This window comes from Garra rufa, chromosome 21 (assembly GCF_049309525.1).
Source record: "Garra rufa chromosome 21, GarRuf1.0, whole genome shotgun sequence".
NCBI lineage: Eukaryota > Metazoa > Chordata > Actinopteri > Cypriniformes > Cyprinidae > Garra > Garra rufa.
In genome coordinates, this window is record NC_133381.1 from 2778304 (window position 1) to 2802681 (window position 24378).

At 33.7% G+C, this 24378-nt stretch overlaps 1 protein-coding gene across 1 annotated transcript in view; it reads left to right on the plus strand.

Moving 5' to 3' along the window:
• LOC141296225 (ryanodine receptor 3) overlaps positions 1-24378 on the plus strand; it is a 214001-nt gene that overhangs the window by 24332 nt on the left and 165291 nt on the right. The window contains 12 exon segments of the mRNA XM_073827498.1: positions 1444-1518; positions 1635-1791; positions 8404-8568; positions 9341-9462; positions 12326-12506; positions 14065-14200; positions 18782-18877; positions 20610-20728; positions 21028-21161; positions 22300-22541; positions 23874-24066; positions 24142-24358. Coding sequence (XP_073683599.1) covers positions 1444-1518; positions 1635-1791; positions 8404-8568; positions 9341-9462; positions 12326-12506; positions 14065-14200; positions 18782-18877; positions 20610-20728; positions 21028-21161; positions 22300-22541; positions 23874-24066; positions 24142-24358 — 1837 coding nt within the window.

Consider the following 24378-nt stretch of genomic DNA (forward strand, 5'->3'; position numbering starts at 1 on the left):
TGGATCATGAATCATTTGACTCGAACAGGACTTCGGTTTGGGTTCATGAATCATTCGATTCAGATTGGAACTTTGGAACATGAATCATTTGATTCGGATCTGGACTTCGGTGCAGGTTCTTGAATAATTTAATTCAGATTGTGACTTCAGTTTGGGTTCTCAAATAATTTGATTCAGATAGGAGCTTTGGATCATGAATCATTTGATTCGGATCTGGACTTCGGTGCAGGTTCTTGAATAATTTAATTCAGATTGTGACTTCAGTTTGGGTTCTCAAATAATTTGATTCAGATAGGAGCTTTGGATCATGAATCATTTGATTCGGATCTGGACTTCGGTGCAGGTTCTTGAATAATTTAATTCAGATTGTGACTTTGGTTTGGGTTCTCAAATAATTTGATTCAGATTGGAACTTTGGATCATGAATCATTTGATTCGGATCTGGACTTTGGTGCAGGTTCGTGAATCATTTGACTCAGATTGTGACTTTGGTTTGGGTTCGAAAATAATTTGATTCAGATTGGATCTTTGGAGCAAGGATCGCAAACCATTTGATTCCGATCACGACTTCGGTTTGGGTTCATGAATCATTTGATTCAGGTTGGAACTTTGGATCATGAAACATTTGATTCGGATCTGGACTTCGGTGCAGGTTCATGAAAATTTTTATTCAGATTGTGACTTCGGTTTGGTTTCGCAAATTATTTGATTCAGATTGGAACTTTGGATCATGAATCATTTGATTCGGATCGGCTTTCGGTTTGGGTTTGTGAATCATGCAATTCAGATTGGAACTTTGGTTTGGGATCAAGAATCATTTAATTCAGATCGGAAATTTGGAGCGCGGATCGCAAATCATTTGATTCGGATTGGGACTTCAGTGCGGGTTCGTGAATAATTAAATTCAGATTGTGACTTTGGTTTGGGTTCGCAAACTATTTGATTCAGATTGAAACTTTGGATCATGAATCAGTTGATTCGGATCGAGACTTCGGTGCAGGTTCGTGAATCATTTGATTCAGATCAAGACTTTGGAGTGGGTTCACACTTGCAGTTATTTTTTTCTGCTTTTAATTAAATAGTAGAGAAGATCAAACCATTAAGGCAGTACATTTATAAAAACAAAACAAAGAAAAGTATGCACATACAAATCTCTCAAGAAAAATGAGTGGATCATTGAATCACTGATTTGTTCAAAAACACAGGTCCATTTAATAACGAAACAGCATTGGTTTGCTCATAGGTGCACAATGGTTCTGTAGTCACACAATAGTTTACCACTATTTTTGTTAACGAAATAGAACAAAAACAAACAATAATGTGTCTAAAATTGCATTTGCATTTGACATGAAATTTTAAAGTCGTTTAACTTTCTAAATCCAATCCACAGCCTGTTTAGACATCAGTTCCACACGTAAACCTGTTTTCATTGGTGTGTTTCAGAATGGTGAACTATGAGACGGGTAAAGCCGGAGCAAAAGCCCGATCTCTCTGGAGGCTGGAGCCGTTACGAATCAGGTGAGAAGATCTTGTGCTCTGGTTTCCATCTAACATGAGATTGTCTCATTTAAAATCTCTTCAGGATGTTTTCTAATGTGACCGTACATACCCATAATTCCCGTGTTTGTGTTCAGTTGGTGTGGCAGTCACATCCGCTGGGGTCAGACGTTCCGTCTGCGTCACCTGACCACCGGTCACTATCTGGCGTTGACGGAGGACCGAGGCGTCGTGCTGCAGGACAGAGAGAGATCAGACACAACATCCACAGCCTTCTGCTTCAGAGCCTCCAAGGTCTCTCACATTCACCTCAATACACATCTACTACAAAGGGTTAAAGAAACAGTTCACCCAAAACTGAAAATGTGCTTAAAAATAGATTTGTGTAAATATGTCATTCCATCACTCACCAGTGAATGGGTGCCGTCAGAATGAGAGTCCAACGGATTGACAACTGTATTTAACACTGATAATAGTCAGAAATATTTCTTGAACAGCAAATCAGAATATTAGAATGATTTCTGAAGGATCATGTGACAATGAAGACTGCAGTAATGATGCTGTAAATTCAGCTTTGATCACAGGAATAAATTACAGTTTAACAGATATTCACATAGAAACGGATATTTAGAATTATAATATTTTTTCAGTTTTTACTGTGTTTTTGATCAAAAAAGGCAGCCTCGCTGAGCAGAAGAGATGTATTAAGGCGGGTGAATAGGGTAAAAAACAGCAACTAGTAGTTATCACTTTATTACTCCGCTGATTGATTACATTGATAGTTGCAAACATTTTTTGTATTAGAAGTTTTCTAAAATGTTAGGTTTAAGTATGCAAATGAGCCATTATTTAATGAAATATGCGCTAATTTGCATACATTTCTAGTACAAAAATCTAAAAACTGTATGAAGTTTCTTTTTTGATTTTTTTGACAAATTAGAGTCATGTTTTTACAGAGGGGATTTTGGGTATCTCATTTTATTACTTCATAATTCAGAAAATGCTTAGAACAGACAGGAAATACTATATATATATATTATTATATTTTTTTTTTTTACCATTTTATGGAGAATAAAATGTATAAAATCAAGCAAACTATATATGAACAAATCCCTCTGTAAAAACCTTCGGGATATAGACAGGAATAAAAATGCTCAGTGTGGTGTGTGTAAGTGCTACTGAAGTGGAGATTTATGGCTCAGTGTAGGAGAAAAAATTTTTGGCCTTTAAAAATATGCATTGTAATTGAAATCTATCAACAAAAATAGATAAAGTGCTATAAAAGAAAGACTTAACAGTGTCTTTTTGGTGTTTTCATTCCACTGTCACATCATTAATCAGTCAAATTTCACAAAAGCCAGTAATATTAGTCTAAATCGCTGATGTTTATTGTATTATCAGTGTCATGTCTGTAAAGGAGCAAAGCTGTAAGTGAGACTGTGATGTTTAATGCAGCTCTCGACGGGTCAATATTCAGTGAAGAGGAGTTTCCTCCGGAGCTCTATTAAATAGGAGCCATCACTTTTATTATCAGTCATTTGTCATCCAGTTATTCTTCCTGCACTGCTTTGATTTTGTTCTTGATGTTCCAGCAGGGAAAACAAACCCATCCTCTTAATTAGGATTCATCAGCTTTGCCTCTGGATGTGCTGCAATGTAATGTTCATTTGTTGAGCTGTTATTGAGTCATTTTCTTCTTGATTAGTTTGATCTATCATCGTGTTTTCAGGTCAAGCTCAGCAGCAGGACACCACAGAATCTCAGAATCATCACAGAGCTATAAACAATTCATGCTTTCATCTAATGATAATACAAGGAATAGCATCTCATTACTGTCATTAAATGATGATTATTTTCATATATGATTAAAATTGTTCACACAAAGAACTTAGCTTTCCTTAAGTCAACAATAAGTAAATGCACTTAACCAGCTAGAATTCATCTTCCACACAATGCCATAATAGACTAAGACAATCAGATTCAACAGTAATTTATTAAATATTTATTACAGTACATACTGATAGTAGTAAGATTTAATTGAATAGTATGCGATGATTGGATGCTTTCAGCTGATTTCCTGTTGAACTGTCAACAACTGAACTGCAGCTCAAACTATTTCAAATAAAGTGAATTAAGCTGCAAACTCCATCATAATGCACAATGTGAACATCTAACATGTATTTTGAGCTGCAGCTGGTCATATTAACGGAGTATTTCACTAGTTACCTCACCTCAATATGTTCCTAGATTTTGTGATGTAAATATGGATATTTTATTTGTAAACATCGTACTTGTTTGGCTTATTTCAATTAATATCATCAAACTAGTGAGCTAAGCCAGTAGTAGTATTGACAGTGTTGTGCAAACATGACTGAAGATGCGAAAACCGTGGGAACAGACAAACTGCTTCAATTGAGTGAGTCATTTACACTGGAACCACTCCGATTGATTCAAGCTTGTGACTTTCAGTTCAATCGATTCACTAGCAAAAACCAGATGAACTAAAATGATTTTAAAAAGCACGTATAGTGATGGGTGACACTGAGCTTTTTGAAATTTCAAATCAATAATTTACCTTTTGAAGCACTCTGATCGGATTGCAAATCATTTGATTTAGATCGGGAGCAGGCTCACAAATCGTTTGATTCATATCAGATTGCGAATCATTTCAGTATCAGCAGTCATTTCATTTAGATGAGCAGGTTTGCAAATAATTTCAGATAAGCACCTGAAATGCTGGTTCACAAATCATTATTCAGATGAGGACTTTGGACCCGAATCGAGAATCTTTTGGTTCAGATGGGAACTTCAGAGTGTGGATCACAAATATTTGATTCAGATTGTGATTTCAGTGTGAGTCTGAGAATCATTTGATTCGGATCGGAACTTCAGAGTGTGGATCACAAAATATTTGATTCAGATTGTGATTTCAGTGTGAGTCTGAGAATCATTTGATTCGGATCGGAACTTCAGAGTGTGGATCACAAATATTTGATTCAGATTGTGATTTCAGTGTGAGTCTGAGAATCATTTGATTCGGATCGGAACTTCAGAGTGTGGATCACAAATATTTGATTCAGATTGTGATTTCAGTGTGAGTCTGAGAATCATTTGATTCGGATTGGAACTTCAGAGTGTGGATCACAAAATATTTGATTCAGATTGTGATTTCAGTGTGAGTCTGAGAATCATTTGATTCGGATCGGAACTTCAGAGTGTGGATCACAAATATTTGATTCAGATTGTGATTTCAGTGTGAGTCTGAGAATCATTTGATTCGGATCGGAACTTCAGAGTGTGGATCACAAATATTTGATTCAGATTGTGATTTCAGTGTGAGTCTGAGAATCATTTGATTCGGATTGGAACTTCAGAGTGTGGATCACAAAATATTTGATTCAGATTGTGATTTCAGTGTGAGTCTGAGAATCATTTGATTCGGATCGGAACTTCAGAGTGTGGATCACAAATATTTGATTCAGATTGTGATTTCAGTGTGAGTCTGAGAATCATTTGATTCGGATCGGAACTTCAGAGTGTGGATCACAAATATTTGATTCAGATTGTGATTTCAGTGTGAGTCTGAGAATCATTTGATTCGGATTGGAACTTCAGAGTGTGGATCACAAAATATTTGATTCAGATTGTGATTTCAGTGTGAGTCTGAGAATCATTTGATTCGGATCGGAACTTCAGAGTGTGGATCACAAATATTTGATTCAGATTGTGATTTCAGTGTGAGTCTGAGAATCATTTGATTCGGATCGGAACTTCAGAGTGTGGATCACAAATATTTGATTCAGATTGTGATTTCAGTGTGAGTCTGAGAATCATTTGATTCGGATTGGAACTTCAGAGTGTGGATCACAAAATATTTGATTCAGATTGTGATTTCAGTGTGAGTCTGAGAATCATTTGATTCGGATCGGAACTTCAGAGTGTGGATCACAAATATTTGATTCAGATTGTGATTTCAGTGTGAGTCTGAGAATCATTTGATTCGGATCGGAACTTCAGAGTGTGGATCACAAATATTTGATTCAGATTGTGATTTCAGTGTGAGTCTGAGAATCATTTGATTCGGATTGGAACTTCAGAGTGTGGATCACAAAATATTTGATTCAGATTGTGATTTCAGTGTGAGTCTGAGAATCATTTGATTCGGATTGGAACTTCAGAGTGTGGATCACAAATATTTGATTCAGATTGTGATTTCAGTGTGAGTCTGAGAATCATTTGATTCGGATCGGAACTTCAGAGTGTGGATCACAAATATTTGATTCAGATTGTGATTTCAGTGTGAGTCTGAGAATCATTTGATTCGGATTGGAACTTCAGAGTGTGGATCACAAATATTTGATTCAGATTGTGATTTCAGTGTGAGTCTGAGAATCATTTGATTCGGATCGGAACTTCAGAGTGTGGATCACAAATATTTGATTCAGATTGTGATTTCAGTGTGAGTCTGAGAATCATTTGATTCGGATCGGAACTTCAGAGTGTGGATCACAAATATTTGATTCAGATTGTGATTTCAGTGTGAGTCTGAGAATCATTTGATTCTGATCGGAACTTCAGAGTGTGGATCACAAATATTTGATTCAGATTGTGATTTCAGTGTGAGTCTGAGAATCATTTGATTCGGATCGGAACTTCAGAGTGTGGATCACAAATATTTGATTCAGATTGTGATTTCAGTGTGAGTCTGAGAATCATTTGATTTGGATCGGAACTTCAGAGTGTGGATCACAAATATTTGATTCAGATTGTGATTTCAGTGTGAGTCTGAGAATCATTTGATTCGGATCGGAACTTCAGAGTGTGGATCACAAATATTTGATTCAGATTGTGATTTCAGTGTGAGTCTGAGAATCATTTGATTCGGATCGGAACTTCAGAGTGTGGATCACAAATATTTGATTCAGATTGTGATTTCAGTGTGAGTCTGAGAATCATTTGATTCGGATCGGAAGTTCAGAGTGTGGATCACAAATATTTGATTCAGATTGTGATTTCAGTGTGAGTCTGAGAATCATTTGATTCGGATCGGAACTTCAGAGTGTAGATCACAAATATTTGATTCAGATTGTGATTTCAGTGTGAGTCTGAGAATCATTTGATTCGGATCGGAACTTCGATGCATGTTTGTGAACCATTTGTTTCAGACCGGGACTTTGGTGCGGGTCCGTGAATCATTCGATTCTGATCGTGACTTCATTATGGGTTTGTGAATCATTTGATTCAGATCGGAACTTCAGAGTGTGGATCACAAATATTTGATTCAGATTGTGATTTCAGTGTGAGTCTGAGAATCATTTGATTCGGATCGGAACTTCAGAGTGTGGATCACAAATATTTGATTCAGATTGTGATTTCAGTGTGAGTCTGAGAATCATTTGATTCTGATCGGAACTTCAGAGTGTAGATCACAAATATTTGATTCAGATTGTGATTTCAGTGTGAGTCTGAGAATCATTTGATTCGGATCGGAACTTCAGAGTGTGGATCACAAATATTTGATTCAGATTGTGATTTCAGTGTGAGTCTGAGAATCATTTGATTCGGATCGGAACTTCAGAGTGTGGATCACAAATATTTGATTCAGATTGTGATTTCAGTGTGAGTCTGAGAATCATTTGATTCGGATCGGAACTTCAGAGTGTGGATCACAAATATTTGATTCAGATTGTGATTTCAGTGTGAGTCTGAGAATCATTTGATTCGGATCGGAAGTTCAGAGTGTGGATCACAAATATTTGATTCAGATTGTGATTTCAGTGTGAGTCTGAGAATCATTTGATTCGGATCGGAACTTCAGAGTGTAGATCACAAATATTTGATTCAGATTGTGATTTCAGTGTGAGTCTGAGAATCATTTGATTCGGATCGGAACTTCAGAGTGTGGATCACAAATATTTGATTCAGATTGTGATTTCAGTGTGAGTCTGAGAATCATTTGATTCGGATCGGAAGTTCAGAGTGTGGATCACAAATATTTGATTCAGATTGTGATTTCAGTGTGAGTCTGAGAATCATTTGATTCGGATCGGAACTTCAGAGTGTAGATCACAAATATTTGATTCAGATTGTGATTTCAGTGTGAGTCTGAGAATCATTTGATTCGGATCGGAACTTCGATGCATGTTTGTGAACCATTTGTTTCAGACCGGGACTTTGGTGCGGGTCCGTGAATCATTCGATTCTGATCGTGACTTCATTATGGGTTTGTGAATCATTTGATTCAGATCGGAACTTCAGAGTGTGGATCACAAATATTTGATTCAGATTGTGATTTCAGTGTGAGTCTGAGAATCATTTGATTCGGATCGGAACTTCAGAGTGTGGATCACAAATATTTGATTCAGATTGTGATTTCAGTGTGAGTCTGAGAATCATTTGATTCGGATCGGAACTTCGATGCGTGTTTGTGAACCATTTGTTTCAGACCGGGACTTTGGTGCGGGTCCGTGAATCATTCGATTCTGATCGTGACTTCATTATGGGTTTGTGAATCATTTGATTCAGATCGGAACTTCAGAGTGCGGATCACGAATATTTGATTCGAATCTATTGAGCACGGATTGCAAATCATTTGATTCAGATCGTGATTTTGGTGTAATTAAACATTACAAAAGATAAACCATTAAGGAAGTACAGTTACAAAAACAAAACAAAGAAAACATTATGAAGTATGCACCAAGACACATCCTTTAAGTAGATTTGCTGTGGTTTTACTTTAGTAAGAGTGTAGTAACCATGTTTTTGTATAACTGCAGTTTTACTACAAGTACCATGGTTAAACTAAGGAATCCTGGATGGAATTAATCTCATTGTAAATAGTGTTGATATTCCAGAAGTATTTTATATATCAGATGTGTATATTCTTTTTGGTTTGTGCTCCTGCAGGAGAAGCTGGAGTGCAGTCCGAAGCGGGATATCGAGGGGATGGGAGTGGCGGAGATCAAATACGGAGATTCTCTGTGTTTCCTGATGCACATGGCGACGGGTCTCTGGCTTTCCTATCAGGCGCCCGATGTCAAATCCACTCGACTCGGGCCACTCAAACGACGGGTGAGAGACACACTCTCTGTTGCTTCATCTAGTCGTGTAGTTTTGATCTTATTTTGGTATTATTCAAGTACTATTATAGCCTTTTTAAATATTTTGAATGAGTTTTTATTTTTGATATTTTTCCATTTTCATTTTAACTTTAGTGTCATTTATCTTTTTTAGTACTTCACTGCAAAAAGTGCTTTTCTTTCCTAGATTTTTTATCTTATTTTCAGCCAAAATATCTAAAGATTCTTAAACCGAGAATGATTTTCTGGACAAGTAAACATGATTTTAGTTAAAACAAGTCAAAATGAAGTGAGTTTTGGCTTAGAACAAGCTAAATAATTTGCCAATGAGGTAAGAAAAATAATCTTATTTCAAACAGAAAACAAGATTACTTTTTCACACCATTTGCAGATTATTGAGCTTGTTTCAAAGCAAAAGTGCACTTCATTTTAACTTGTTTTTTCTGAAAACAAGACAATAATTTTTACTCTTCTAGAAAATCCTTTTTGATTTAAGAATTTTTAAATACTTTGGCTGGAAACGACCAAATATCTAAGTAAGAAAAGCATTTTTTACAGTGTAAACAAAAACATACTTAGTTTTGACTTTAGAATTTAAGAATTTTTAGATATTTTAAATAAGAAAATAAATTTTTGCGGTGTTAAAGTTGAATTAACTCTAAAAATGAAGTACAATATGTTTTTTTAATGTTTTGTTTTATATCAGTTAACATTCATTGTATAATCATGGCTCAAAAAATGTAATTTTTTCCATGTTTGTTCAGGTGTGTCTTCACTCAGAAGGCCACATGGACGATGGTTTGACGTTACAGCGCTGTCAACACGAGGAGTCGCGAGCCGCTCGAATCATCCGCAACACCACGCGACTCTTCAGCTGCTTCATCAGGTTTGAGGATTACAAAGATTTTGATGTTTTTTGTTTTTTTTTTCAGTAAATTTTAAGTTTTACTTTTCGTGCTGAATAATTTTTTTTCTCAAAATTCAGTTTCACGTCTAACGATTTTTTTTCTTTTCTCAGAATTCTGTTTACGTCTTGCGATTTTGATGTTTTTGTCAAAATTGTAAGTTCATCTCAAGACGTCTTAAGATTTGGAGCTGTACGTCTAACGATTTAATTTTTTTTCTTTGAATTCTGTTCATGTCTCGCATTTTTTACATTTTTCTCAAAATTGTGAGTTCACGTCTCAGGACGTCTCAAGATTTATATTTTAATTCTCAGAATTCTGAGTTGTACGTCTTGTAATTTAAAATTTAATTTTATGTCTAATGATGTGAATTCTGTTTACATCTTGTGATTTTGATGTTTTTCTCAAAATTGTGAGTCTGCGTCCCAAGATTTTGATGTTTTTCTTTCCTTTAGAATTGAAGAAAAGTCTCGCAATATGGCTTTTTGTGAGTTCGTGTTTCAGGACGTCTTGCAACTTTGATGTTTCTTTTTTTTTTTTTTTTTTTTTCAAAATTGTGAGTTCACGTCTCAAGACGTTTTTCAGAATTCTGACTTTTACATCTAACAATTTTATTTTATTTTTCCGGAATTCCAAGTTTATGTTTTGCGATTTTGACGTTTTTCTCAAAGTTAAACACAGTCCACACCTCCACAGACACAGTGTCACAGTGATGATTAAAGAAGTTTCACTCATTCTGCTGCCAGATGGTGCACTGGTGCACACAGACACACTTATCAGGCTATTTTTAGCTCTCACATGCATCTTGAATGTTCTGCGTGAGTGAACAGAGTCGTGCTCCTGATGGCACCGTGATGGCCGTTTTCAGGAAATATGTTTCATAGTCTGACATAAGCGATGCAGTTTTGGCTCAGAATCCAATCAGCGGGAAGCTGCATGTTATTCTGGGAAGCTCATTACTGTCACACAAGCGCTCTCCGTGACACATTTCGGGCCTCTTCGGCTTCTAGCTTCCTGTGATTGTTCCTGTCTGCCGAGGCTCTGCTAGATTTGAGTGGAAGCTTGTTCCGCTGGAAAAAACGCAATTGTGAATTCAGAATTCTGACATTTCTGACAATATCTGACTTTTTTTGAGTTCATATCTCAATTAATTTGGATGTTTTTGAGTTGTTTATATCTTATCACAATTCTGAGTTGACATCTCATGATTATGAGCTATGGACGAGTCAGATTCGTGAGCTATGAACAGAATTCTGAGTTGTACGTCTAACAATTTTATGTTTTTTTTTCTTTCTTAAATTCTGTTCATGTCTCGCAATTTTTAGGTTTTTCTCAAAATTGTGAGTTCATGTCTCAGGACGTCTCAAGATTTTTATTTTTTTCTCAGAATTCTGAGCCCACATCTCGCAATTTTGACTTTTTGTGAGTTTCTGTGTCAGGATGTCTTAAGATTTTGACGGTTTTTTTTCCTGAAAATTTTAAGTTTTACTTTTCATGCTTTTAAATTTTTTTTCTCAAAATTCAGTTTTACGCTTAACGATTTTTTTTCTTTTCTCAGAATTCTGTTTACGTCTTGCGATTTTGGTGTTTTTGTCAAAATTGTAAGTTCATCTCAAGACGTCTTAAGATTTGGAGCTGTACGTCTAACGATTTAATTTTTTTTCTTTGAATTCTGTTCATGTCTCGCATTTTTTAAATTTTTCTCAACAAAACAATTTTATTTTATTTTTCCAGAATTCCAAGTTTATGTTTTGCGATTTTGACGTTTTTCTCAAAATTGTGAGTTCGTGTCTCAAGATTTTGATGTTTTTTTTTTCTCTGAGTTCACATATCTATATTGTTTTTTTTCTGCTTATTCTAAGTTTTCCCAATGTTTGTTTTTCTCGGAATTCTGGGTTTATATCTCACAATTTTGACATCTATCATTGACAATTTTGACTATATCTTTTAGCGATTATAAGATACAAAGAAGTCAGAATTGTGGGCTATAAACTCTCAAAAACATCAGAATTGTAAGAAAAAAGGGAAAATTGCTTTTATTTATTTATCTATTATCCAATGACAAGCCTCCAAATGTTACAGATGTTGTACAGCAGCTTCGCAGTAATGAACAGGAAAATAATTAATCAGTTATGAAACATTTTTTCTTTTCTCAGAATTCTGTTTACGTCTTGCGATTTAGATTTTTTTTTCTCAAAATTCAGAGTTGTACGTCTTTTGATTTACAATTTTATTTTATGTCTAACGATTTGAATTTTTTTCGTCTGAATTCTGTTTAAATCTTGTGATTTTGATGTTTTTCTCAAAATTGTGAGTCCTCGTCTCAAGATTGTGATGTTTTCTTTCTCTTTTTGTGAGTTCATGTTTCAGGACAACTTAAGATTTTAATGTTTTTTTTCACCTCAGAATTCAAAGACTTTAAAAAAAATAATATTGTGATTTCCAAGTTTTATTTCTTGTGAGTTTGAATTTAATTTTTAATGTTTTAGCTTTATGTCTAACGATTTTTTTTTCCGTAGAATTCTGTTACGCCTTGAAACTTTGACGTTTTTCACGTTCACGTCTCAGAAATAATAATAATAAAAAATACAAATAATTAATCAGTTATGAAACATCCAATTTCAATAGAGTCATTTTTCAAATTAATTCAGTTTGCATGGTGTCAGTGCCATCAAATTGAAAATACTACTAGGTCAGTGAACATTTATGCATTTGATCTGTTCATGCATTCCCTTGGAATCGAACCCATGACCTTTGTGTTGCAAGTGCAGTGCTCTACTGTTGGAGCTACAGAAAGCACAATCTTCATGTCTTTAATGACGGTCGTTTCTGCTGTTTTGACAGAGAGCTGGACGTTTTGAGCGCCAAGAACCGCTCGTCTGTGGTTCTGCCCATCGAGGAGGTTCTCCAGACGCTCAACGACCTGATCGCCTACTTCAGACTGCCTGACGCCGAGCTGGAGCACGAGAAGAAACAGATCAAGCTGCGCTCCCTCAAGAACCGACAGAATCTCTTCAAACAGGAGGTGAGCTGACGACACGCAGCGCTTGATCTTGTCGTAGTAAGTGCTCTCCTCGGGAGATGCGAACGCGGCCAAGACTTTGTTTTAAAGAGCACATCGACTCAGCTGTTTTCACACAACACAGTGCAGTTTAGTGTTGATTTTGTGTCACCACAACAAAGCTTTATTGTTTTCTTTTGCTTTTACATTACATAACTAAACCTAACCCTAATCCTAAATTATGTAAAATAGGTGGTCTTGTTTTCTAAAATATTTGTCTGAATTGATTTATTTTATTCTTAAAATTAGGGTTAGAAAAATAAACTAATTTCAAAAGAAAAGTAAAAAAGTGAATATGTTATTAAATACATTTAAAAAAAAAATATTAGACCTATTTTTTTATTATTTCACCACTTTTAGAAATATATTTGTGACCATGGACCACAAAACCAGTCATTTCTTTGAAATTGAGAATTGTACATCATCTGAAAGCTAAATAAATAAGCTTTCCATTGATGTATAGTTTGGTAGGATAGGAATCTGAGGGTGCAAAAAAATCGAAATACTGAGAAAATCCCCTTTAAAGTTGTTCAATTTAAGTTCATAGCAATGCATATTACTATTCAAATTTTTTATATATATATTTATGGTAGGAAATTTACCAAATAAATTCATGGAACATGCTCTTTACTTACTATCCTAATGATTTTTGGTATAAAATTGATAATTTTGACCCATAGAGTGTATTTTTGGCTATGGCTACAAATATACCCATGCTACTTAAGACTGGTTTTAGTCCAGGGTCACATTTAACAAAATATATTTAAATAAAACTTTTTTAACAAACAAACAATGTTTTTTTTTAAATATATTTAGAGTTATATTAATTTAACAAAATATATATATTTTTTTTTTATTTATTATTATTTAAATTAATTTCTAAATATTTAACAAAAGTATTTTTTTTCCTATGTATTTTTGTCTTGTTTTCCAGTAAAAAAATCTAATAATTCTTAAATGGGGTACATTTTTTTTTTTAATCCTTTATTCAACAATTGCACAATTTACAGGAATGTCAGTCTTCATTATAAAACAAAAAAATTGTGCATTTTCCAAATATTGCAGGTGTTTTAAATGGGGTACATTTTTCAAAGTAAGTTATGCTTAAAAATGAGGTCAGAAAAATAAAATAATTTGCAGATAGTTATTTGCATTAGCAGATTTTTTTTTGGTTTTAATTTAAGCATGAAATGCATACTTTTATCAGGAAACACTACTTTATTTTGCTTCTTAAGTAAGTGTATCTTAATTTAAGAATGTTTAAATGTTTGTATTGCAAAACAGACAATATTTATACATTTTGCATGGCAGAAGACAGGTTTATAAAATGCGTTTGATAATGTACTGTGCATTTTATGTATGATATGTTTACTGCTGAGATGAAGCTGCACACATGTGTGTTTCACTTCAGTCGCTTCCTCAGGTTTTCAGAGCGTCATCAATCATCTTCAGCAGTGATTGTGTCAGCTGAGCGCCGCAGTGCACTCTGGGTAATGTGTGTGTGTGTGTGTGTGTGTTTCAGGGGATGCTGTCTCTGGTATCCAGCTGCATCGATCGCTTGAGCGTTTATAACAGCGCGGCTCATTTCGGCGAGTGTGCGGGTGAAGAGGCCGGAGCCGCCTGGAAAGACATTCTCAACCTGCTCTATGAGCTGCTGGGTAAGAACACAAACGCTGGTCAGTTTCAGCGTCACTCAGCAGCATTACATCTGAACCTGAATAAACATTCACTGAGAATGAGGAAACGCACAAAAGCACAATATCCAGTGTTTCCCCTTGGTTTCCAGCTTTGGGTGGAGGGGTGCCGGAAGCCAACGTTACTTTTTTCCCGGTACTTTAGCCAACTTTGTGTAATATTTCAATGAAAAAATGAGTCCAAAACTCTCTATTTTAACATTTTGAACTGCTTTTTTTTTTTTTTTTTTTGAAATTCTTTGGTGTTTTAATTTTTCTGATAAGCAAATGAAAGCATAAACATTTATTTATTTGTAATCAAATGAAAAATAAACCCTTTTAATTTTTGGCAAACAAACAGAGGTTTACTGTTAAAATAAATAAGTAAGGGATAATCAACGGTTTGCCGTGCATTAAAGGATTTTAAATGCACGACGTGGAGGCTAATAACCGTCCGACGTGAAGCAGAAGGTGGTTGCCTCCGCGAAGTGCATTTTAAATCCCTTAATGCACGGCAAGCCGTTGATTATCCCGCTTATTCCATGGTCATTTGCCAAGTTATAGACAAGTTAAAACGAGGATTTATATTTGCAGCGCAAAATTTGACCGTATGGACAAAAAAGATGGTTATTTTCGTCAGTTATGACACGCAGCTCTAGCGTTCTGGCCGCTTCAAATCAGACACAGAGATGAAATAGTCCGGTAAGATCACATTTATTTGAATGAATTATAACATTTGTTTCAGAATCACGAAACATTCTTAAGAAGAATTTTCTTCTTAACTGCCATTTTCTTCTTAATTTTTTAAAATAAGAAAAAAGTTAATATTTTGTATTCCTAAAAAATCGTCTTAAGAATATTCTTATCTTTTTACTTAAGATTGTTCTTAAGACAAAAATTAAGAGAATTCAAATTCTTGAAAAGAATCTTCTTAAAAACCATCGTAAATAACTTCTTAAAGTTAGGATAGCCCGAGACTTGTCTTAAATCCTAAATAGTAAGAATTATTTAATGAATGTATTGGGTTATTTCAAATTAACTGTTATATTTAAGCATTGCAACACTACTAGCTACATATAATACATATTAGGACTATTAATAGAGATGAGCACGAGTCGCTGAAGTGACAGCAGTGACTGATAATGAAAACAATGATCTGTCATGATTTGCCCATGTATGACCCTACATTTTGCCGACATCAAAACTTAGTAGCAACTCTACAAAATCGAGTCAGATAGGGAGATTTAATTAAACATTTTTTATTTTACTTGGCCGATAAATATGACATAATCTTTGGCCGTATTTAGCGCATATGTGCAGGACGTGTTTGCTGTAGCAGCGCACACACATACCGGAAGCCTTCATTCGGACGAGGGAACAAAAACAACACAAAAATGAATAAAACTGTTTGCTTAAGACAGACCCTTTAAAAGTAACAGTTCAAAAACACGGCGCATTAAAAACATGAAGCCGAGCGCCAGTCAAGCTCGTGACGAAAATGTGCGTGCTTACGACTATTAGGATAATCTGCAGAAACCGCAAAAAAGACATTGAAGTGTTTATAAATGCGTCTTCAATGCATGTTTTCACTCAGATAGATGTATCATTTTCTTTTCTTAAGAAAAAAATTAAGATGTTCTTAAGAACATATTTGAGAACTACTTAAGATTTTTTCAAGAATTGCACTTAAGAACATTCTTACGAACTTCTTAGAATTTATCTTAAGAAATTTCTTAATTTATTTCTTTTTTTTTTTTCAACCCTTATTTAAGGTTCATAAAAATAAAAAAATAAAAGGCATATTATACATGAATAACATTTATAATCGTAATATGGAACTGGCTGGGACAGAAATAAAAAATTGGAGCAAGGTGTACATGGACAATGTGATCAAAAGAGACATTATAAAATAAATAATGAAATTTAAATGAATAAATTAACATACAATAGTCTTGTGAAAGTCCATATCAGTTTAGTCTATCTGCAAAAATAATATGAATGGTTCCCAAATCTTTTTAAAAATGGACTTCTTAATTTATTTCTTAAGAAGATGTTCGTGAATCCGGCCCCAGTTGTTTGAAACTGCTTTGGCCGCTACAATGAACGAGTTAGATTTGGCTTTTCATATAAAATAGGAACAGAAAACCGCGCTCGAATCGTTCCTTTGCAGGAAGGACGTTTTTGCTGTTTTGCCGACTGGATACGGCAAGAGTTTAATTTCTCAGTTAGCTCCGCTGGTAGTTAAGCGTATGGGGCGACCACAAAGAGGAACAGATCTGAAGCGGACAATGCCAGATAGCATTCGGCAGTCTCGAGTCCTGGCTGTTAAAAAAGAAGTGGCGATAAATGTTATCGAACAAGGTCTACTGGGACAACCTGGGGCCGGATTCACGAATATCTTCTTAAGAAATAAATTAATCTCTTAAGATAAATTCTAAGAAGTTTGTAAGAATGTTCTTCAGTGCAATTCTTGAAAAAATCTTAAGAAGTTCTCAAATATGTTCTTAAGAAAAAAAATATACATCTATCTGAGTGAATACATGGCTGAAGACGCATTTATAAACACTTCAACGTCTTTTCTTTTGCGGTTTCTGCAGATTATCCTAATAATCATAAGCAGGCACTTTTTCATCATGAGCTTGACTGGCGCTCGGCTTCGTAAGGGATAATCAACGGTTTGCCGTGCATTAAAGGATTTTAAATCCTTTAATGCACGGCAAGCCGTTGATTATCCCGCTTATTCCATGGTTATAGACAAATTAAAACTAGGATTGATATTTGCAGCGCAAAATTTGACTGAATGGATAAAAAAGACGGTTATTTTCGTCAGTTATGACACGCAGCTCTAGCATTCTGGCCGCTTCAAATCAGACTCGGAGATTAAATAGTCCGGTAAGATCACATTTATTTGAATGAAATTTAGCATTTATTTCAGTAGATTATCGATCGACCAAGAGAGAGTGTGAAGGCAAGAGAGATGACAGTTGTGTGTGTGCGTAACGTTACCTGCCTGCATGCTGTGCGTCTCTCTCTACAAACAACAATTCATTCAAAAACAGCAGTTTTACCGCCCCGTTGCTGAGGAATATAATGTAGCGATCTAGTATCTAGGCTATTTTAATAAGGATCTCAGGCAAACGCTGACAAGAAGTTTATGTATGTGCGCAGCACAATGCGATCTCCGACCTCTCTCTCTCTCTCTCTCTCTCTCTCTCTCTCTCTCTCTCTCTCTCTCTCTCTCTCTCTCTGTGTTTTTGCGTGCATCAATTAAAGCAGCGCATTAATATAGAACGGTGATTAAACTGACTTGGAACTACCTGTGCATTAAACGGTTTTACTGCACACCTGCCAGCCAATCAGAATCCAGTATCCAGACATTCCATGGAATAAGTTGATATAATGAATAGTTTGATCGGACCTAATTGTTTTATGAGGTTGATTCGGCTGTCGATATTAATAGTTATTAATCTTATCACATTGTTAGTGTTATAACATTTAAATGCACTCTTATATGTTCACCGTCGCTCTATTGTTGTGATTGGTCGTGCCGTTATCCAATCGCGTGCAGTGAGAGTTTCAAATGCACGCTTGGCGCCGCCCCTCGAATTAGGCCCTTTTCATTGCTTGATGCCAGACCCTTAACCCTTGCGCATTGTTTCAATTTACACATTCACATTTTATATTGAAGATTAGTAATTTTGTGGGTTTTTTTTCCCCAAATCAGTGACATCATTTAGGAATTTGGCAATTAAAGAGTTAAAATCCTGATTTTTTTTTTAAACATTTAGTATTTTTGAGCAGGACTGAGGTTGATTAATAGATTTATGCAAAAAAATTTGAAAAAAAAATATTTATCTGATACATTTTTACAGCAGTTTAAAGTGAAACATAACGAAAGGGTAGTAAATTTGCCCACAGTGTACTGCTGAGTTTTTGAAAAATTTCAAAGCACTTTCCCAAAATATGTATCAAAATAAGATTAGTCACCAAAAATCATTCCATTTGCTTTAACAGAGAAAAAGTTGTGGCCAAATTAAGACTCAACAGCACCCGTCAGTGGACGAAAACGTCCCCAACAACACATAAGGGTTAATCTTAATAGATTAGGGTCTGGATTTGTCCAGGCTAAGAGTCTCTCTGAATATGTGATGAAGCTGCTCATGTGTTCGGCCTGTGAATCTTTACTCAGCGCTCTAAAGTCAGATGTCGTCGCGGTCTGTTGTCCTTCACGCAGGCTTTCTAAAGAGTGATCACCGCTCACAGAGGAACCAGATTAATGTGATAATCACGTCTCAGGTCCAATCTTCCTCCTTCAGCAAACACACACACACAGCGTCTTGACTGAGTTTAGGGTTCGCTCTCTGTCCTTGGTCTCCATCTGTCAGGTGAGGCGGTCCTCTCGGCTAAAGACGCGCTCATTATCATGCGTGACAGCAGCTGTGTGTCTCCTCCAGGAGCTGCGTCTCCGTCCTTGAAGGAGGTGACACTAGAAAGGCAGGAGGAGTGTTTGCTGTGATAATGCAGCTGCAGGTTCGATGTTTAATTGTGTCGTTGTGTGTGTTGCAGCCGCTCTCATCCGCGGGAACAGGAACAACTGCACACAGTTCTCACACAACCTGGACTGGCTGGTCAGCAAACTCGAGAGACTGGAGTCGTCTTCAGGTATTAAAGCTATAAGTGCTTCAAGGTGTTTAATAAAACACTTGCTCATCAAGGATGCATTCAGTTACTCAAAAAGTGACAGCCAAGACTTTAAAAATGTGACAAAAGATTTCTATTTCAAACAAATGCTGCTTTTTTGAACTTTCTATTCACCAAAGTTTCCGCAAAATATGAATGTTTTCAAAATTGATGATAAAATGTTTCTTGCATCAGCATATTATAATGATTTCTGAAGGATCGTGTGTTACTTAAGACGAATAATGATGCTGAAAATTCAGCTCTGCGTCACAGAAATAAATTACATTTTAACAGGTGTTCACTTAAAAACAGCTGTTTTACAATAGTATTTTATAGTATTTTTGATTCAATAAATGCAGCCAAAGAGCAGGAGACTTTTTTTTTTTAAAAGATATAGTGAAATTAAATTTCATTGCAAAAAAGTACAGATGTTTAGAATGTGAGGAAAAACTAAATTAATTTATGATGGTTAAATAAGTTTATTTATTTATTTATTCATGGTCATGAACTATACACGTTTGGTCATTTATATGGTTGTGTTTTATTTATGTTTGTTTGTTTATTTATGTATGCGATTATATGTGTTCTATTTACAATGAATTTATTTTTCAATACATTTTTGTTTTGTTTATTTATTATTCATATATTTTTTTATTTATGACCATTAACTATACATTTTTAGTCAATTATTTTAGTTCTATTTGTTATGCTTAAATATAATTGTTTTATTTATTTAAAATGTATTATTTACTTGCATGTCATTTATTTATTATTTGTTTATGTGATTAAATATAAATGTTTGTATTTTATTTATAATACATTTTTAATGCATTTGTGTTTTGTTCATGTATAATTCATATTTTTATTTATTTATGATCGTTAACTACATTTTTGGTTGTTTATATTATTTATATTTTTGTTATGCTTAAATATAAATGTTTTATTTATTTAAAATGTGTTATTTATTTGCATGATACTTATTTTTTATTTATGTGATTAAATATACATGTGTTTTATTTATAATTAATTTTTATGTGTGTTTTTATGTGTTTTGTTAATTTATAAATCACATTTTTTTTTTTTTTGTATTTATGGTCATTAACTATGCACTTGTGGTCATTTATATTAATATTTTTTATTATGCTTAAATACAAATTTGTTGTATTTATTTAAAATGTGTTATTTATTTGCATGATACTTATTTTTTATTTATGTGATTAAATATACAAGTGTGTTTTATTTATAATTAATTTTATGTGTGTTTTTATGTGTTTTGTTAATTTATAAATCACATTTTTTATTTTTTTATTTATTTATGGTCATTAACTATGAATTTGTGGTCATTTATATTAATATTTTTTATTATGCTTAAATACAAATTTGTTGTATTTATTTAAAATGTGTTATTTTCTTGCATGATATTTATTTTTTATGTGATTAAATATACATGTGTGTTTTATAATAAATTTTTATGTTTGTTTTTATGTGTTTTGTTAATTTATAAATCACATTTTTTTTATTTTGTATTTATTTATGGTCATTAACTATGCACTTGTGGTCATTTATATTAATATTTTTTATTATGCTTAAATATAAATTTGTATTATTTATTTAAAATGTATTGTTTTCTTGCATGTTATTTATGTATGTGTTTAAGTATAATATAATGTAAATCTCTGAATGTTTTTGCTGGTTTTGTCTCTTGGCGTGTCAGGGATCTTGGAGGTTCTTCACTGTATTCTGATTGAGAGTCCAGAAGCTCTGAACATCATCCAGAGAGGACACATCAAAACCATCATCTCTCTTCTATACAAACACGGACGAAACCACAAGGTCAGTCTGTCGCCTTTGTTTCTCCTTGAAGTTTCGTTTTCTTGAGCTCTTTTATTTGTGTATTGAAAACATTTTTGATTGACATTTAGACTCCTATCTGATTTTCTATATCTAAAAAAAAGGGTCTTTTTTTATTTGGGCTAGTTAAATTAATTTTCGGGCTACCAAAATCTGAAGAGTACCTGCCCGAAGGGCTATCAGAGATTTAGAAATTTTGCGAGCCCTGTGTAATAACTGCAGCAGGTGTTCATGTGTAATGGTGGTTTTAGGTTCTCATTGTGTGTGTGAATGTGTGTCAGATCCTGGATGTGCTCTGCTCTCTCTGTGTGTGTAATGGAGTCGCTGTCAGAGCCAATCAGAACCTGATCTGTGATCACCTGCTGCCCAAACGAGATCTGCTGCTGCAGACGCGACTCGTCAACGACGTCCAGAGGTCAGAGGTCTTTATAATGTGGAAAAACACAACAACAAAAATTATTTATTTTTTATGATCATTTTTTTATTTCATTGTATTTTATTTTATGATTTTATTTTTTTTATTGTGATTAGGTATATTTTTGTTTTATTTATTTGATTAAATGGTGATTAAATAACAAATTGTATTTTTATCTATTACTTATTGTTTATCTGTGATGCTTAAATATAAATTTATTTGACGAAAAAAAGATTTATTATTTATTTTATTTTTTAATTATGATAATCATGAATGATTTATCTATTTATAATATATAATGTAATTCGTTTATTATTTTTTATTTCATGTTTTTATTTATTTATTTGAGGCTTAAATATAAATGTAGTTGAAAAAAATAGTTTTAATTATGATAATTAAACATGAATGATTTATCTATTTATAATATATAATGTAATTTTATTTCATTCATGTTTTCATTATATACTACCAGTCAAAAGTTTGGACACACTTGACTTTTTTTAGTAAAAAAAAAAAAGTATATATATATATATATATATATATTTATATATATATTATATATATATATATATATATATATATATATAATTTATATATTTCATACGTAAAAATTGTATTTAATTTAATTTAGTCTAGTCTAGTCTAGTCTATTTTAATTTTCAAATACAAATTGTGCCAAGAACTGGTTTTCAGAGTTACTTCTTTTTTTTTTTTTTCATGGAAAAAGCCAAATGTTTTTCCTTGGCACAAATTTTTATTTGAAAATCAAATCGAATAAAATAAAACAAAATACAATGAAATAAAATTTAAATATATATATATATATATATATATATATATATATATACATAATTAATATTTGACTAAAAAAGAAAAAAAAAAGTCAAGTGTGTCCAAACTTCTGACTGGCAGATTATTTATCATAATTAAATATACATTTATTGTTTATTAATTCATAGTTTCTGTTCATTTCTATTTTATTTATAGTTTTAGCTTTGTATTAATAATAATTAAATATATTTTTTTAATTATAATTTTTGCTATAAAGTTTTTAATTATTTTTTGTTACATTTTTTTGATTATTACATATTCGTTAATTTGTCTCTGAGTGTGTTGTATATTGTGTTCATTTTTTCAGCATGAGGCCCAATATCTTCGTGGGAGTCAGCGAAGGTTCTGCCCAGTACAGGAAGTGGTATTTTGAGCTGATGATCGATCACGTGGATCACTTCCTGACGGGTGAGCCGTCGCACCTGCGGGTGGGCTGGGCGTCCACTAAAGGCTACGCTCCCTATCCGGGCGGCGGAGAGGGCTGGGGTGGGAACGGCGTCGGAGACGATCTCTACTCGTACGGCTTCGATGGACTGCACCTGTGGTCAGGTACACCAGCACTGTGATCACTATGTAGACAGCTGACTTCTGAGGAAGCATCCTTACTAAAATGTTTCCCCGTAAGTGAGTGGTCTGAAGTGCTCTATGTAGGGAGCAAGTCTTTGTGTTGTACAAAAAGTGCTGGTTACCTGAAAAGAGACACAGTTCACCATTCATGTCTGGCTAGTAAGTAAATAAATAAAAATGTTTGCTCTATCCAATTTAAAATGAGTTCAAATGTGTATATAGTTCTTTTTGTTCACTATTATGATTATTTTAATTTCTGGTACACAGACTTTCCATAAAATACATGTCGGCCAGAATTTATTTTATTTTATTCACTTGGTGAGTGTTTACATTAAAATATTGGTTGAATTATTTAAATTAAAATATTGGGCAATTATTTAAGCACTAAAAATTTTTAAGTTCAAATTAATATTGGAAGTTTATGTAAATTTAATTATTTAAATTATATTAAATATTGGTTATTAAAAACATTGGGGTGATTATTTAAATAATTAAAATTAAATTAAAATACTTAAAATTAATATTGAGCATTTATTTAAATTAAATAATTTGAAATAGAATGTTGGGTGATTATTTAAAGTAAATAATGCTAAAATATTGGATGATTGTTTAAAAAAATTAATTGGTCAATAATTAAATGTCTAAATATTTGCCTAATATTTTAATTAAAATAAATCAACCAATATTTTAATTAATTGATTCATTTAAATAATTTAAAATACTTCAAATTAATGTTTGAGTTTATTTAAATTAAATCAATTCATTAAAATATTGGTTGATTTATTTTAACTAAAATATTAGGCAAATATTTATATATTTATATTTATAAATATAAATATAGACATTTAATTATTGAGCTTAAATATTGGGTGATTATTTGAAGTAAGTAAAGCTGAAATATTGGGTGAGATTTAAATTAAAATATTGGTTGATCTATTTAAATTACAATATTGGACAATCATTTAGACATTATAAATTAGCATGAGGTTTAAATTAATATTAGGAGTTTATGTAAATTATATATTATTAAATATTGGGGTGATTCATTTAAATAATTTAAATAAAAATAAATGAAATGTATTATTAAAATTAAAAATTAAATTAAAATTGGATTTTTTTTATAATAAATAATACAGCCAATTTAATACAAACAAAACAGTCTTAATTTAAAAATGTAAATGAAAAATACATTTATTTATTTTATTTTAATCATCATTTCTAACCCTATTTGTTTGCTGTTTGGTATTTATCGTTTTGTCCTGTGTTGCCATCTATGTAGTGAGCTGTCTGTGTTTGACTGTATTGTGTTTGCAGGCCGCATCCCGAGGATGGTGGCGTCTGTGAAGCAGCACCTGTTGTCGTCGGATGACGTTGTGAGCTGCTGCATGGATCTGAACGCTCCCAGCATCTCGTTCAGGATCAACGGGCAGCCGGTGCAGGGCATGTTCGAGAACTTCAACATCGACGGCCTCTTCTTCCCTGTGGTCAGCTTCTCCGCCGGCGTCAAGTACGTCAGACGCAGATCAGAGCCGCACGTGAGTCGCTGACAGACACGCCTCTCACATTTCTCCTCTGGTCTCAGGGTGCGCTTCCTGTTGGGCGGCCGTCACGGAGACTTCAAGTTCCTGCCGCCGTCGGGTTACGCGCCGTGTTACGAGGCTCTGCTGCCCAAAGAGAAGATGAGGGTGGAGCCGGTCAAAGAGTACAAGAGAGACGCCGACGGAGTCAGAGATTTACTGGGAAACACACACTTCACCTCCCAGACTTCCTTCATTCCCAAACCTGTGGACACGTCTCAGGTAGAAAACTGATATTGACA